At 37.0% G+C, this 18,471-nt stretch overlaps 1 protein-coding gene across 10 annotated transcripts in view; it reads left to right on the top strand.

Moving 5' to 3' along the window:
• The window catches only part of ALMS1 (ALMS1 centrosome and basal body associated protein), a 209,423-nt gene that overhangs the window by 118,635 nt on the left and 72,317 nt on the right, over window positions 1–18,471 (top strand). For 7 of the 10 annotated variants that reach the window (XM_073211457.1, XM_073211435.1, XM_073211445.1 and 4 more), the window contains 2 exons: window positions 2,678–2,803; window positions 15,025–15,195. The exons of 1 other annotated variant lie outside the window; for it this stretch is intronic. In XM_073211457.1, the coding sequence (XP_073067558.1) occupies window positions 2,678–2,803; window positions 15,025–15,195 (297 nt within the window). The remainder of the gene's footprint in view (window positions 1–2,677; window positions 2,804–15,024; window positions 15,196–18,471) is intronic. 2 more of the 10 variants (XM_073211441.1, XM_073211450.1) reach the window with 2 other exon arrangements.

The following is an 18,471-nucleotide window of genomic DNA, read 5'->3' as shown; positions in this document are numbered from 1 at the left end:
GTTTGCAGAGCTGGTACGAGTGACCGCTGGAAGAGCTTCCCTTCTTGTTGGTTTGTGGCCTTCCTTTCCTGGGAGAATAGCGACCTCTAGTGGCTTATGCTTGTCAGCTGTGCGCAGACAGGGCTTCTGCTACCTGCCCGTTTGCTGTGGAGTTTATCTCTGCTGTTTGCTGTGGGCGTGGCCTGGCTGGGGCTGCTCCTCCAAAGTGGTGGAGCCCCGTTGGAGGGGGAGCGGCCGGGAGGCTATTTATCTCCGTAAGGGGCCTCTGTGCTCCCTGTTGCCCAGGGGGTTAGAGTGCCCAGAGATCCCCAGATTCCCTGCCTCTGGTCTAAGTGCCCTGTCCTGCCCCTTTAAGACTTCCAAAAAGCACTCTCCAAACCAAAACAACAACAGCAACAATGAGAGAGGAAACAGCAAAAAAAAAAAAAAAGAAAAAGAAAAAACACGCAATTTTTTTTGTCCTCAGGTGCCAGTCCCAGGCACCCGCTCACTGGTCCTGCTGTCCTGCCTCCCTAGCACCGGGGTCCCTGTCCCTTTAAGGCTTCCAAAAAGCAGTTGCCAAAAAGAGAAAAAAAAGGAAAAATGCGCGATTTCCTCTGTCCTCAGGTGCCAGTCTGAGGCACCCGCCCACCGGTCCCGCAGGGAAACACGCGCGATATTCTTTGTCCTCAGGCACCCGCTCACCGGTCCTGCCGCCCTGCATCCCTAGCACCGGGGTCCCTGTCCCTTTAAGGCTTCCAAAAAGCACTCGCCAAAAAAAACAACCGCTCCGGTTTCTTTCCACCCGCCGGGAGCTGGGGGGAGGGGCGCTTGGGTTCTGCCGGCCCGGGGCTTGTATCTTACCCCCTTCGCAAGGCGCTGTGTTCTTGCAGGTGTGGATGTGGTCTGGATGTTGTCCTGTGTCCTCTGGTCTCTATTTTAGGAAGATTTTCTTTGTTATATTTTCATAGATCTATGTGTTTTGCGGAGGAGTTTTCCACTACTCTACTCACGCCGCCATCCTGGCTCCTTGTCTTGACTTTTGACATGACTTCCTCACTAAGCTTATTCCCTTCTAGCTTTTAATTTAAAGTGAGAGACATGAAACTCTTCCTATCATGTGGACATTTTGATGCTCTTGTAGGGTCACTCAGAGAATTGGGAGGTTCAAGGCTGCTTGGTGGAGCAGTTAGAACACATACCAAACATATATCGATTAAGGTCATAGTCTTCAATGGGCGTGGTTTGTGGTGCCCCAAAACAAATACAATAGTAACATCAAAGGTCACTGATCATACATTACTATAACAAATACAATAATAATGAAAAAGTTTGAAATATTGCAAGAATTATGAAAATGTGACTGAGAGACATGAAGTGAACAAATGCTGTTGGAAAAGTGGTGCTTATAGACTTGCCCATTTTGGGGTTACCACAGACCTTCAGTTTGTTAAAAATGCAGTATCTGTGACGTGCAATAAAGTGAAGCACAATAAAAAAATGTATGCTTGTAGAGTGTACAGATGGTAGTATGTGCCTAGCAAGATAACAGAAAGCTGTTACTAATAGAGTTTCTGCCACATCGTGAAAGGAAAGTATGTAGAAGAAGATCTCACCCTCTATAATCAAGTTATTACATTGGCACAGCCATTTTAGAAAGTATTTTAGCAGCTACTATTTTTTTTAAAAAACCTTATAAATGCTACAGTCTTCCACTCTGTCATCAGAGAATTTACTTCCAGTGGTGCAGCAGGGGAGAATGGGTATGCTATAAACAGAAAATTCTTCATTCATAGAATTCTTTATAATTGAAAATTGAACTCAACCTAAATTTTCAACATGAGAAGGGTTAAAAACATTTCATCATTAGGATAGCCATAAAAAAGTGAAGATAAGAAATAAAATGATATATTATAAATGTGAAGTAGAATTCCAAATTATATGTACTATATGGCAACCACTATGTAAACAAATACGAGATAGAAAAGATGTATAGGAAATACATTAAAATGTTACTAATAGTTACCTTTGGTAGAACTTTTATCTTTTCCTGTATTTTCTTAACACTGAGTATTTATACTTTTATAAGAGAGACTTGTTATGAGTATCTGTCACACAGAAGAGAATTATTTTCTGTGTTTCTGGGGACAGGCTAAGACTATAAGACCAGTACTAGGGGCAATGACCAGTTTTCAGTTTGCTGTAAGATGTTTTTTGTTAGAGCAATTTTCTATATGGAATAGATTACTAAAAACTCATGTTCTCAATGAAGACTACCCTTACCACCATAGTTAAATTGCGTCCTGCCCCGTACTTGAAAAAGTTTAAAACAGGTTCAAGAGAGATTCAAGAAGAGGTTCTCTGGAGTGGCATTTTTTATATCCTTCAGGAACTTTTCCTTTGCCTTCACACTTCACTGTTTGTTATAAGAACTGGCCTTGTCTTGGCTTTTGACATGCCTTCCTCACTAAGCTTAATCATTTCTAGCTTTTAATATAAAGAGTATGCTTATTCTTTACTACATATCTCCCTCCTCTAGAAGGCTAGTTCCTCTTAAAGGCAGAGATAATTTTCTGTTTAGTTGACTGATATATCCCAAGAATCTTGAACACTGTCTGACACACTAAAGACACTCAAAATTTGTTCAATGTATTAATAAGTGTTTGCTTATAGATCATTTTGATTTTTATCTCCTTAGCCCAGCCTTCACTATTGCCATATAAGCCTTCTGGTAGTACAAAGATGTACTATGTTCCACAATTAAAACAAATTCCTTCAACTCTGGATTCCAAATCAGACACCACCATTGAGAGCTCACACTCAGGTAATATGCAAAAATTATTCAAAGTTTTATTTTTTGAAATTTTATTTGCGGATTGGCAGATTAATTATGGTATGACATATCAAAACTCAGTGATATTTAGTCTTTCAGTGAAATGTAGAGCTTCTCATGCCTCAGTGTCTGGTTCTGATAGGTGTGTTATTTGATCAGGTATATTATATACAATTAAACATTTTATAAATATTTGATAGAATTGTATGTACAGTTGTTTAGAATAGTGGACCCCATCTAGGACAGAGTTTCCAAGTTTTCTGTTCACAGAAACCTTAGTATTTTGGTGATTCTTTTATGTGAAACACATAAATATAAGAAGGGTTTTTCAAACAGCTACTAAGTTATTAAGGTATAAATACTTACTGTTTTGATCAAACAACTTAATAAATGAAAGTATTGGGTATTTCATTTTTATTTTGGTTTCTGAAAGAGAATATTTTGCTATGTTCATAAATAGCCACAGTTACCCAAGAGATATGTGCAACTGTTAAGACACTGTACAACCTCTCAAACCTTGAGATGAAATTGGATACAAGCACCATCATGTGCTGCTTTTATTACAGAAACTGTGAAAAATCCAGCTTGGCAAAGATACAGTAGCAGTGAAGGGAATGTGGCATTGTCTAATGTTGAAATTTTAAACTACCTTGTTCTAGTAGTTTGTGTAGTATACACCAGATATCTGTTATTTCCCTAGAATCTTAAATCATCGTGAAGCACCACAGTGAGTTCACCACAGGGGAACTGCAGATTTAGAAAATGAATAGCAGTCTATGGAGGAGCTCAGTATTTCTGTGGGGAATTTAAGATAAGGATACTAAGTTGGTGTGGTATGGGGTTTTGACTAATAGAATAGCATTTTGAGTGGTCCATGGAAGAAATATTTGATTCAGTTTAGATATAAATTGTTGTCTTCGTGATTAGTCCATGGACAGTCTTTATAGGTGTAGAAATTGCACAGAAAGGAGAAATTGTCCTGGTCTTATGTAGAGCTTTTTGTTAATTTTAAAAGGACAAACTAGTATCTAATGATAACTGAGTTAAAGTCTCTGGTAAAAATGGATGTCACTGAAAAAAAGAACCACAAAAATGCTCATATTATAATATGTTAGGATTGATTATTAAATCTATTACCAGAAACTGTAAGACATTTCCACTATTTGCAAGGCTATGATTTTAAAAACATACTTAGTGGTCACCAGAAATAAAACAAGATCACTTAATTGATTGTAGGTATGAAAATCTTTGATGCTTTTCTTACTTTCAGCCCCCTAGTTTAGAAGACAGAATGTTTGTGCCAATAAAAATTTGATCAGGTGTCCCAATACTTTTTGAGGCCTGTGTCCTGCTATCTATCCATATTCCTAACTCTTCCTTCTAGTTGGAGGCAATAACTTTGAGAAAAAAATTGGACAGTGATGGGAGGAAAAAAATGATTCAGGGATGGTACATTATATCCTAAGAAACAGTGTCCCTTTAATAATAAAGCACTGACTACATTAATAAAAAGAGATCTAGTAGCTGTATATACTTGAGTTATAGTTTTTCATGTTCTGCTTCTAGTCGGACAGTGAGGGAATTGAGAATAAAAAATAATCCTTCATTAAGCCAGTAGAGATACTGTAAATGAAAGCCTCAGAATCGTTCTAATAGCCATCATTCATTAATGTGTTGTGCATCTATAGGTATGAGAAAGATTGTTGGCAAATATTTGGACCGAGTAGATTTTTCCTCAATTGAGAATGAGTAAACAATTGAATTCATAAAATCTTTAAGAAAAAAACAAACAAACAAGGCAAAGGTAACAACTCCCAAAGAAAGAGGCAGATGTTAGAAATTTCCTTATATTAGGCCCAGTAACATTCTTAAGTAGTAACAAGACTCCGTTTATATTGGACAGTAAGTTCTGTGAAGACAGGTACCATGTGTTTTTTTTGTAAGCTATTTTATACCTCATACCAATGTTCTTATATACATTAAAATACTTGTATATTAATAATCACTGTCAGTAGGAGCAAAAAGCCATGGGGAGAGAACTGGCTAGGATTTTTAAAAAGGACTAAGAAATTATAGTAGAAAAAGCATGGAGTAAAGACCTCTAAGTATTCACTCCTCAATAAAAGCAATACAAAAGTTGGCAAAACTTTCCAAAACTCTGGAAATGAACCAAAGGCTTATAGCAACCCAGTGAGGATTTATGCAAGAAGAATGAATCCTTGTAAGAACAGTAGATTTTGTGACCTTCCAGCTTGCCCTAGGCTCCCCATACTCAACTCAGTGATGACCTTGAAAAATATCAGCTTGCATTCCCAGGACTGGAGAGAGCAGAACAGCTGGACCTCTTTCAAAAGTTAAGTCCTAAAGAATTGTTAATATCTGACCTGTCTGCTGGTTCCCTGGAGGACACCACTCAAAAGGCTTTTCTTTATTTGATCTCATTCAGAGCTGTTATCCAGTATTTAAAGCTGTTCTCTCTCTCTTTCAACCTGTGTGTGTGTGTGTGTGTGTGTGTGTGTGTGTGTGTGTGTGTGTGTGTGTGTGTGTGTGTGTGTGTGTGTGTGTGTGATGTTGTTTGTCAAAAACATCTTATTTTTGGTGTCCCAATGCCTGTGTTTTAATGTCACAGTGTCTGAGATGATAGATAATGGTTTGAGACAAACAGTAGACTAACCAAAAGCTTAAAAGGAAAAACTGAGGTCGAGAAGTCCGTAGATGATTTGAAAAGCTTTAACTGATTCCTGGAACTAGAAGACCATGCACATGCAGAAGACTGTGTGTGTGCTCAGGAAACCTGAGGAGACCCTGCCCATTACTTCTGGTTGCCTTAAATCTCTGTGCAGGAAGAAAAGGAAGGCTAAGGCAGAGCTGAAAACTGCTTGGTTCAGTGTTGAAGTCATGCCCTGACATGCTGACATAGTCCTTTGGCCAAGACTTGGAGGTTTATTGGTTCTAGGTGTTTAAGGCTATCTCTGTCTAGGCATTAGCTGACCACTAAGCTAGTTGAGTAGAGAATTCAGTAGACTTAACAGAAGTAATTCTAAAGTTACTTAAACAATATAGAGCAACAACTGCAAATACAGAGGAGGTGGCAGAGTCTTATTTTCACAACTGCCAAATTAATGCTGGTTTTCAACAAAAAATTACAAGATGTGGAAGTTAAAAAAAATTGGCCCATACACAAGAAAAATAGTAGTTTAGAAACTGTCCTTAAGGAATCACAGACATTGGATATACTAAACAAAGACAAAATTAGCTATTTATAGTATGTTCAAAGAACTAAATGAAACCATGCCTGGAGAATTAAAGGAAAGTATGAGAACAATGTCTTAACAAATAGAGAAAATCAATAATGATAAAGAAATAAAAAAAGAACCAAATAGAAAATCTGTATTTGAAAAGTACAATAAGTAAAATTAAAAACTTACTAGAGAGCTCAGTGTCACATGCGAGCAGTCAGAATAACCAGCAGTGAATTTAAAGATCATTTTGAGATTATCCAATGTGAGAAACAGAAAGAGAAAGAAACATGAACAGAATCTCAGAGACTTTTATGAAAGCTTAGGCATACTATTACACACATAATGGGAATCCCAAAAGAAGAGACTATAAAAGCGTCTGAAACAGTATTTGGAGAAATAATGGTGTAAAACCTCCCAAATTTGATGACTGTTGATCTGCACATCTGAGTTCAAGTTAGTCCAAACAGAATAAACTGAAAGAGATCCACATCTAGACATATCAAATCAAACCATCAGATCATAGAATGTTGAACAGGGAAAGAGGGGATACATCATTGTTTACAAGGGATCCTCAATAAGATTAATAGCTGATTACTCATCAGAAACGATGGAGGCCAGAAGGCATTGTAATGACATATTTCAAAGAGCTGAAAGAAACAACTCAACCAGTAATTTTGTATCCAGCAAAACTACTCTTCAAAAATAAAGAAATTAAGAACTGGACAGCTACATGCAAGAGAATGAAACTGGATCATTGTCTATCCCCATATACAAAAGTAAACTCAAAATGGATCAAAGACCTGTAAGTCATGAAACCATAAAACTCTTAGAAGATAATGTAGGCAAAAATCTCCTGAATATAAACATGAGCAACTTTTTTCTGAATGCATCTCCTCAAGCAAGGGAAACAAAAGCAAAAATAAACAAATGCTAAAGCTTCTGTACAGCAAAGGACACCATCAGCAGAACAAAAAGGCATCCTGTGGGATGGGAGAATATATTTGTAAATGACATATCCGACAAGGGGTTAACATCCAAAATATACAAAGAACTCACATGCCTCAACACCCAAAAAGCAAATAACCTGATTAAAAAATGGGCAGAGGATATGTACGGACAATTCTCTGAAAAAGAAATTCAGGTGGCCAACAGGAACATGAAAAGATGCTCCACATTGCTAATTATCCGGGAAATGCAAATTAAAACCACAGTGAGATATCACCTCATACCAGTAAGGATGACCAGTATCGATAAGACTCAGAAAACAAATGCTGGTGAGGATGTGGAACCCTCCTACACTGCTGGTGGAAATATAAGCTAATTCAACCATTGTGGAAAGCAGTATGGAGGTTCCTTAAAAAACTAAAAATATAAATACCATTTCACCTGGGAATTCTACTCCTAGGAATTTACCCAAAGAAAACAAATTTTCAGATTCAAAAAGACATATGTACCCCTATGTTTATTGCAGCACTATTTATAGCCAAGATATGGAAGTAACCTAAGTGTCCATTAGTAGATGGGATAAAGAAGAGGTGGTACATATACACAATGAAATACTATTCAGCCATAAGAAAGAAACAAATCCTACAATTTGCAACAACATGGATGAAGCTGGAGGATATTATGCTCAGTGAAATAAGCCAAGTGGAGAAAAATAAGTACCAAATGATTTCCCTTGTTTGTGGAGTATAACAATGAAGCAAAATTGAAGGAACAGAACAGCAACAGACTCACAGACTCAAAGAAGGGCACTAGTGGTTACCAAAGGGGAGGGGTAGGGGAGGGCGGTTGCAGAAGGAGGGAGAAGGGGATTGAGGGGTATTATGATTGGCACACATGGTGGGGGGATCATGGGAAAGACAGGGTAGCCCAGAGAAGGCAAATAGTGACTCTGGCATCTTACTACACTGATGGGCAGTGACTGCAGTGGGCTATCGGGGGGACATGATAACATAGGTGAATGTAGTAACCGCATTGTTTTTTCATGTGAAACCTTCATAAGAGTGTATATCAATAATACCTTAATAAAAAAAGTAAAGTAAAGAAATTAAGGAATTCTCAGATAAATCTAAACAGAGAGCTCCTTGCTAGCAAACTGACCTATAAAAAAATGCTAAAGGGATTCTTCAGGATGAAATGAGGGGACTCTACACAATAGCTCAAATTCACATGAAAAAGTAAAGAGCACTGGCAAAGTTAACTGCATAGGTAAATTCAAAAGACAATATAAATGCATTTTTGTTTGTAATTCCATTTTCTCTCCAATATGACTTAAAAGACAAATGTATTAAGTGATAATTACAAATCTAAGGTATTAGACACAAAATATATTAAAATGTAACTTGTGAAAATAACAGCTTAGGGAAGAGATAAGATAGAACCATTTTGGAGAAAAGCTTCTGTATACTATTAAAATTAATATTGATCCAAATAGATTGTTAATTTATTTTAAGACGTGAGTAGTAATTCCTAGGACAACCACTAAGAAAGTAACTCAAAAATATATACTAAGAGTCACCTAGGAGTAAGAATGCTACACTAGTAAATATCTATTTAACACAAAAGAGACACTAGTAGAGAAGTCGAGGAACAAGTAGTTATACATATAGAAAAAAACAACAACACGTAAATCCCTCATTGTCAGTAGTTGCAAGAAATATAATTGCATTATGCTCCTGTAAAATGGCAGAGATTGGCAAAGTAGATAAAGACATGCTCCAACAATATGCTGTCTCCAACTATATACTATCACTTTATGATCAAAGACAAATTAAAAGTAAAAGGATAGAAAAGGTTATGCCATGTAAACAGTGACCAGAGGGCTAGTGTGTCTGTTATTAGACAAAATTAACTTTGAAACAAAAATTACTAGAGACAATGAAGGTATTATTTTATAATAAAAGGTTGAATCCATCAAGAAGATATAACAATTACAAGTGTATATGCAGCTAACAACGTAGTCCCGTGTACATAAAGAAAAACTGACATGATTAATGAGAAAAAATAAATCCTGACTATTAAAGGGAGAAATAACACAAATCAAGCCAGTAGCAAAAAGTCTCATATTGTATAATAACATTTATATGAATGTCCAGAATAAGCCAATCCATAGACAGAAAATAGATTGATTAGTGCTTAACAGGGTCTGTCTAGGTGGGGGAAATGGGGAGTAATTGCTAAAATGTACAGGATTTATTTTTGTGGTGACTAAAATGTTCTGGAATTACTGTTGTATATATACTAAAGACTACTGAATTGTATACTTACTCAAATTGGTGATTTTATTTTAGGTGATTTGTATCTCAATTTTTAAAAAGAAAGGAGAGGCAGGAATGAATAAGTGAAGGAAAGACTGCTTGAAAATGTAAAGATTCGGTAACATTTAAAGTATATTTTACAGACAAAACTAACATGAAAGCAATTGAATTTGTGACAAGGACAAAGTTGAGAAAGTCTCCAAAAACACAAAGGAAAAAGAACAAAATGGAAATGATCAAAAAGAAGATGACATACATAAAAAACACAACTCAGTAAACCACACCAAGAATTATTGTTTCTGGAGCTGAGGAAGAAAGCAGAACAATTTGAACAAAACTAATATTCAAAGACTTAATTTAGGGAAACTTATGTCTCTTGAAAAAGAGAACACAGTATGCAAATAGAAAGTTATTATATAATCCAGGCAAATATCAGCAGAAAAATACTGAGATGCATACTAGAAAAAGATTTTAAGTTAAAAATAAAAGGAAAAAGCCCTATAAATATATAATTTTTTAAAGTTTATGTAGTTAAGGGAAAAAATGCTCTAATACCAGACGTTTAAACAATGCTAAAGGTTAGAAATGAAAAAAGTCTGAATTTACTGGGAAAATTATATAATTCAAGGATTTTTGGACCCAAGTACATATTCACTAAGCACTGTGGCAATAAAAAGACACTTTCACAAATACACAGGTGCTAGAAAATATATTCTACCTCTATACCTCCTTGATAAAAAATCACCCACAAACTCACATCACTGAAGAGATGGGTCAAAAATGAAGATTTTAAGAAAGAGAAAACAGTGCTAAAAGTGACCATGGTGTACTTTAAAGCCAATTTAATATAACGTGTTTTAATAGAAAGTTTAGTCTTAAAAAAATTGACAGAAGTCAATTTTGAAATGAAAGTCATGAAAAGAAGAAAAAATTGTATCTTTTGACTTTAATAGAAGAGACTAAAGGGGTCTCATTGTATTTATGACTTGGTGATCAGATAAAGAAGTTTTTATAAAACTCAATATGATGGTAAAGGCACAGGCAGCAAAAGAAAAAATTTGGACTTCATCTAAGTCAAAACTTCTGTGCATCAAAAACACTTATCAACAGAGTAAAAAGTTAACTCAGAATTGGATAAGACATTTGCAAACATTTATCTGATAAGGGATTAATAACCAGAAAATATGAAGAACTTACAGCTAAAAAACAGTAGCAATCTAATTTTAAAATGGACATAGGATCTGAATAGACACTTCTCCAAGAAAGATACATAAATACCCAAAAAAATCTTGAAAAGATGCCATACATTGTTAGTCATGAAGGAAATACAAGCCAAAACCACAATGAAATGCCACTTCATACTCATTAAGATGACTAATATCAAACAGAAAATAACAAGGGTTGGCAAGGATGTGGAGAAACTGGAACCCTTGTATATTGCTGGTGGGAATGTAAAATGTTGCAGCCACTATGCAAAACGTTATAGTGGTTCCTCAAAAAAATAAACAATTACTATATGATCTAGCAGTTCCATTTCTGAGTATAAGCCCAAAAGAATCAAAAGCAGGGATTTGAACAGCATTTGTACACTGATGTTCATTGAAACATTATTTTTAATAGCCAAAAGTTGGAAACAACCCAAATATATATCAACCAATGAATAGATAAATAAAATGTGATATATGCATACAATGAAATATTATATAGACTTTAAGAGGAGTGAAGTTCTGACAGATGCTATGCTGTGGATGAACCCTGAAGACATTACACCAAGTGAAATAAGCCAGTTACAAAAGGACAAATATCCTAAGATTTCATTTATGGGACATACCTAGAATGGTCAAATTCAGAGAAACGAAAGTAGAACAGTGTTACCGAGGGTTGGGGTGAGGAGAAATACGTAGTTATTGTATATTAGATACAGAGTTTCAGTTTGGGAAAATGAACAAATTCTGGAGATAGATGGTATGATGGTTGCACAACAGTGTGAATATACTTAATGCCACTGACCTGTATTCTTAAAAATGGTTGAAATGGTAAATTTTGTGTGTAGTTTATTTACCACATTAAAAAAAAAACTACTTTAAAAAAGCCACTGAAAAAAGTTCTAACGAAAATTTAGAACTAGATATCTATCTTCTAAATTACTGTTGTATATACCGAATTAACAAAATAACATAGAACGAGAACAGGAAACAAGAAACTTTAAAATAAGTCAAATGAATAGATTACAGTGAATTGCCTTTAGCTGTGATAAATAATGTAGCATACATTTTCATTTTCTCATGCATTTAGCTTAAACATGTTCAGTTACATAAATTTTACCAAAAGAGGAGAGAAAGAATTTTAAATGTGCAAGTGTTTTGTGCACTTTACCCTCTATGAGCATATTACCATAAGGAAGTTTGAAATGGAAGGTGGGAAACCTTGGTTCTCAAAGTTCATTGCCCTCATATGTCTTTTATAGTTTAAGCATCTTATCTTGCTTCCCTGAGTACGAATCTAGAGTTTAAAGTGTCTTTTTGGTATAGTATGTCCACTAAGCATAAGCCATTATTTTATCAGGTGCTCAGATGGAGGCGTAGTGATTTATTGCAAGCCAGAAGGGAAAAGTGGACTCTGGAGGATTTATTAAATAGACAAGATGTTGATTTCAACATGGTACCTTCTTAAGGGACCTTCAAGGGTGATTTGGACCCTGCATTGTTTTTCACTTTGTATGCTGACTTTAAATTCCACTTAAAATCTCTCTCTTCTTGAGTGAAAAAAATAAATAAAACTATATATGTTGTGATCTTAGTGTATGTTCATTTAGAAGGATATATAACCAGTTTGGTTGGGGTTTTTTCATATTAGTTGTTGTTATTGTTTTCTGCATGCTTTTCTGAATCTTCTGGTTGATGACCAGGTTGATTTTTTTTTTTTTAAGGTGAAAGCTTTTAGCTCATTTTCCTTTGTTTCTTCTTGTGTTTCTGGCAGATACTGTGCTGGGTGCTACATTTACAGGTGTTTGCAAAATAAACATGGCCCCTGTGACAATTGGGGCATGTATGTCCCAGTGGGGAGACAGATACTAAACAAATAGACCACTAATGAGTATATAATTACAAATGACAGGTGTTAAGAAAATAAAGAAGATTTTAAGAGAATAATGGACCCACTTTTGTTTTAGGAGCTTATAAGGTCTTTCCAAGGAAAAAACTTTTGAGCTGAGATCTAGAGAACAAAGGAGAGCTAGGCAGGCATGGAGTAGAGAGTGAGAGTATTTTGGTCAAAGGGAACAGTATGCACAAAGTTCCTGAAGCCAGAAAGAGTTTGATGCATTTGAAGACAGTGTGAGTGGAGCAGAGTGGTGGCTAGATAAGGTTAAAGATAGGTCCAAGATCATGCAGTGTCTTGTAAACCAAATTAGAGCATCTGAATTTTATTCTAGTAGGCAACTGTAGTGTGATTTTCATTTGTAAAATTTATTTGGCTGCTGTATGAAGAATGGCTTGTAAATGGGGAGGCAGGGAGCCAAAGTGGGGAAGTAAGGATACAGTTAGTTAGAAGGCTGTTGCAGTAGTCAGTGCCAGAGATGGTAATATCTAGGATTAGAATGATGGTGATAAGGGATGGATAGAAATGGGCACAGTCAACTATTTTTAGGAAATAATTCATCCTGGACTTAGTGATAGAATATGGAGAGTGAAAAAATTGATTACTAGTTTTGTAGAGTAAGTAGTGGGATAAATAGAGGTGTCATTCACACTGAGAGGAATAAACAGATTTGGGGAGGATATCTGCTTTGGACATGTTAAAATTGAGATTCCTGTTCCACATCCACATAGAGAGTAAATTTGCAATTGAATGTAGAGCATTGTGTGTTTACTCTGGTGAGGTTGTACATTAGGGTATCACATTGGTGGCACTGTTCACATCATAAACATATGCTATTTTTTTATGTTAACACACAGTGGGCATGAGGGTTCCAGATTTCTAGGTAGAGTTCTGGAGCAATAACATTAGCTTTCTTCCTGCCCCAAACATATACCTACTTTCACATTCTACAGCTATTCACAGATTTGAGAAAGTAAGTACACAGACACTCATGGCATATACAGATGATTGGCTACACTCTCTTTCACCTGCCTCTTAGCTCCACTGAGGTTGATTCTTTTGCTCGTCCACCCACTGCTCTCAGAGAGTTACTTATTGTTCCCCACCTGATTCTGTATCTGGCATAATCACCTCTGTTGGTGAACAAAGGGTGGTGGTTTAAAGAGTATGCTTGTTCATGCTGCTCATGGTGCATGATGTCTAGTATCTGGAAGTATTTGTGAGGAGAATGATCCCCATACGCAGTTGTTGGTGTTATACCATAATATTTAACAATTTTTTTCAGTTGAGGAAGAGACATCTCTCTCTAATTTCTTGGGAAAAAAAATGCTATAAGGGCTAGCTGTGTCCTAAGTGCTAGAATCTGAACCCAGAAGAAGGGTCCCAGCTAGAGATACATATTTGTTGGTCATCAGCATATAGATAATGTTCCATACATTGGCAATCGGTGAGTTCACTTAAGAAGAGAACAGAGCCCAGTTCTGATCCCTTGAGGAACTCCACCATTGAAAGATTTGGTAGAAGCAAGAATACTAAGGATTTGCTAGAGAGTAGAAGCAAATAAGAGAAAGTGATCCCACAGAAGCTAAGAGCCCAGTATAGTCTGTACACATGGACCGAAGGCTTACTAGGACCTCTGTGATCTGTCTTGGAAAGTCCTTAATAGCTTATTTATGTTTGCATTGTACTGTGAGGCTTATACTTACCCAGCTATTATTGCCATATACAAAGAAAATACGTGAAGTAGAGAATCCCAAATCAGAAAGAACATACATTTTTGTTGAAGGGAATTCTATTTTTATTACAAATTTCTGTATGTCCAGGGATGTTCTTTTCCCTTTTTTTTTGTGGCATAGATAAATTTCTCTTATCAGTGGATATGGAAATACTGAAATGTATTTTAAAAGATAATAAAGTTACTTTCAAATGTTTTATTTCTTTATCATGTAAAATTTTCATTTCAATATTTTGTCTCTTGAATTGTCAGATTAATCTTCCTAAAACTTAGCTGATTACATTTTCCCTTTATTAAAAAACCTTTAATGATACTGCATTTTATGTACAACAAAATTTACACTCTTTAGCTTGGGATTCCATGCCCTGCTGAATTTTGTCCCAAACAATTATTTTTAATACCTTCTACCACTCTTTAATGTATTCTGTGATCCAGCCTGACCCAAAAGTGTCTACTATTCTTATATTTTTACACTTTGCTTTCCTCCCTCTTTGTCATTGCTAATGCTGTGACCTCTCCCTAAAATGCCTTTCTTCCTTCTTTTCAAAATTTGAAAAAACCTACTTATTTTCCAAGATACAATCTATTTTCTCTTCCTCTGAAAACCTTCCTGAGCTGGATATCATCTCCTTTCTAAACTTGATAGCCTACTTTATATGTCTTCTCTTGTGTTGTTTGTTTTTCCACCTTGTATTATTGCAATTTAAAGTACATATCTGACAGCTTCAGTTTGAGTGACATCTCCTCCTGATTACCCTACAACATGCTCTTTGTAGTGTCTTTTTTATAGAAGTAGTTTAAGAAGTAAATTTTTGTCTTTCTTCAACTTCATATCTATATTTGTGTTAACTGTACTACCTTAACATTTTTCTGTAGGATCCAATGATGCTATTGCTCCAGACTTCCAAGCTGAGGTGCTAGGCCTGAGGGATGATGACCTGGAAGACATTGTTAACATTAAACACAAAGAGGGGATCTACAGTAAGAGGGCAGTGACTAAGGCATCCTTGTCAGTGGGGAAAAAACCCTTTCTGCAAGATAGTTCAGGTAACTGGATTGGCTTTGTATATTCTGTGGCCTGTTTTTTGCTTTTCTTATCATCCTAAATAAGAATATTGTCCAATCTTTATCTTTTTTCTGCTTTGTTAGGCAAACTTTTCTCCTAACCATTTAGTGGGTGTATACAAGAAGGTAGATATCTATAAAATCTTTAAATGCTTCACAGATTTTGAAAGCTGTAAACTTTATCTTGACTATGGGAAATAAAATTTTTTCCTGCTATAGAAATGATATGCAGTCCAGTATGTTTTCAAGACTAAAATTCATAGAAAATCTTGATTAAATTGCCTCATGAATTTATGTGTCAGAGGGTGCAAACTATTATCTCATAGTTGGATTCTGTAAGAAAATATATGGCTCATATAGTCTTTAAATCTTTTTTTTTTTTAATTCTGCTGCCAACATTTAAGAGCAAGATTTTGGGCTTCTCTTAAGTCAGAATATCTGGTTGCACTCAGCTTGCATTCCTCCATAGCAATAGTCAGCTGCCCCTGAAACACGTTTGTCTCCTGCAGAGAGCACAGTACATTCTCTTGTTTGCTACAGTCCCCACAGCTCTCAGACTCAGTCTGCTTCATTCATCCATCTATCTGTCTTGTGACTTATGGGTATTTTGAGTTTAAAATGTTTTTTCCAAATATGGGCCCCACTGTTTTTTGTTTTTTATTTTTTTACTAAGGTATTGATATACAATCTCATGAAGATTTCACATGAGCAACATTGTGGTTACTATATTCACCCATATTATCAAGTACCCCCCCCACACCCGGCGGCAGTTGCCGTCCGTCAGTGTAGCAAGATGCCACAGAGTCACTACTTCTCTTTGCTTCACTGCCTTCCCCATGACCCCCCCCCCCCACACCATGTGTGCCAATCATAATGCCCCTCAGTCCTCTTCTCCGTTCCTCCCCACCCGCTCTCCCCACCCCTCCCCTTTGGTAACTGCTAGTCCCTTCTTGGAGCAGTTACCAAAGGGAAAAAATTTTTAAACTCAAGCACTTAAAAATGTGACAGCCTCAGTGGAAGGAAAATGACATTTCTCAAAGAATTTAAAAAGCTTTCCAGAGGAAAGCAGGGAGCCCGCAGAGTTTGTCAGATTGCGTACAAAATAGGAAAAAAGACTTTGTGAAGCACCTTTGAAGAGAGTTCAAAATACATAAAAGGATTATTTAAATCTATTAAAAGAAAGAACCTAGATTAACAGTGGGATGTCTTGCTGTCAATAATGGGGCACTTGAAAATTAAAAAATGGAATTCTAATTATCTCAGATGTTAAAGATAAAGTCACATAGGAAATTACAATATATTTAAAGCTAAATAATAACAAAATTCAGATATTAAATTTATAGAAGATAGCCAAAGATAGCTGTGAATATGAATAATGGATATGAATATATGAATAATAAAAAATAATAAAGATCCAGTCACAATTCCAGTAGATTTTTTCCCAAAAGATAGCAAACTTATTCTAAAATTGATAAGGAAATATGGAATGCCAAGAAGAGCAAAGCTAATCGTAAAAATGAATAACAAGAGGGGGGCGGAGCCAACATGGCGGGGTGAGTAGGACAGTGGGAATCTCCTCCCAAAAACATACATAGTTTTGAAAATACAACAAATACAGCTAATCCTAAAAGAGAGACCAGAAGACACAGGACAACAGCCAGACTACATCTACACCAGTGAGAACCCAGTGCCTGGTGAAAGGTGTAAGATACAACCCCCGGCCCGGTGGGACCCCAGCACACCTCCCCCCAGCTCCTGGCGGGAGGGAGAGGGAGCCCAGGACTGCTAAACACCCAGCCCCAGCCTCCCGCATCAGCGCGCAGACACAGTGCATGCGTGGAGGGCTGGAAACTAGGGAAATAGGGCAGCAAGACCTCTGAGCAGGTGCCGAAGCTGATGCCCCTGTGACAAAGAAAAGCGAGGGCTTTTTGAAAGTCTTAAAGGGACAGGGATTTAACAGCTAGACAGAAACAACACAGGTCACAGCCCAGTGGCTGGAAATTACAGGGAAAACTGAGAGCACTAACTCCCTGGGCAACAGCTCTGAGACCCCTCACGGACGTAAACAGCCCCCCCGTCCATTACCCCTCCGGGTGCTGCGAAAGCAGAAACAGCCTAAGGCAAAACATGCCCACAGAAAGGCAGAAAGGAAAATTCCTACACTTCATCAGGGCAAGACACAAAGACCCAGCCTACACGCAATTACACAACACAAGCCACTAGGGGTTGCAGTTGTCCCAGTAAAGAAAGGCCAGGAGCAAGTGAAAAGTTTGGCCCTCCCAGCTGACAGTCAATAGTACCTGTCAACATGAAAAGGCAAAAAAATATGATCCAGACAAGACTAACCCAGACAGCTTCGGCATCTGCTACATCTTCCCCTGAGAAGGAACCTGGGGAGATAGATTTAGCCAGTCTTCCTGAAAAAGAATTCAAAACAAAAGTCATAACCATGCTGATGGACTTACAGAGAAATATGCAAGAACTAAGGAAGGAGAATACAGAAATAAAACAAGCTCTGGAAGGACTTCAAAACAGAATGGACAAGATGCGATAGACCGTTAATGGACTAGAAAACAGAGAACAGGAACGTAGAGAAGCTGATGCAGAGAGAGATAAAAGGATCTCCAGGAATGAAAGAATTTTAAGAGAGCTGAGTGACCAATCGAAAAGGAACAATATACGCATTATAGGGATACCAGAAGAAGAGAGAGAAAAAGGAATAGAAAGTGTCTTTGAAGAAATAATTGCCGAAAACTTCCCCAAACTAGGGGAAGAAATGGCCTCTCAGACCACAGAGGTACACAGAACTCCCCTGACAAGGGACCCAAGGAGGGTAACACCAAGACACATAATAATTAAAATGGCAAAGATCAAAGACAAGGACAAAGTATTAAAGGCAGCCAGAGAGAAAAAAAGGTCACCTACAAAGGGAAACCCATCAGGCTATCATCAGACTTCTCAACAGAAACCCTACAGGCCAGAAGAGAATGGCATGATATACTTAATGCAATGAAACAAAAGGGCCTCGAACCAAGACTACTGTATCCAGCACGAATATCATTTAAATATGAAGGAGGGATTAAATAATTCCCAGACAAGCAAAAGTTGAAGGAATTTGCCTCCTACAAACCACCTCTTCAGGGCATCCTACAGGGACTGCTCTAGATGGGACCACCCCTAAAAAGACCACAGAACAAAACACCCAACATATGAAGAAGGGAGGAGGAGGAATAAGAAGGGAGAGAAGAAAAGAATCTC

Source organism: Manis javanica, chromosome 1, assembly GCF_040802235.1.
Source record: "Manis javanica isolate MJ-LG chromosome 1, MJ_LKY, whole genome shotgun sequence".
Lineage (NCBI taxonomy): Eukaryota > Metazoa > Chordata > Mammalia > Pholidota > Manidae > Manis > Manis javanica.
Note: the sequence above shows the minus strand (reverse complement) of the source record. Positions and strands in the feature narration are given on the sequence as shown.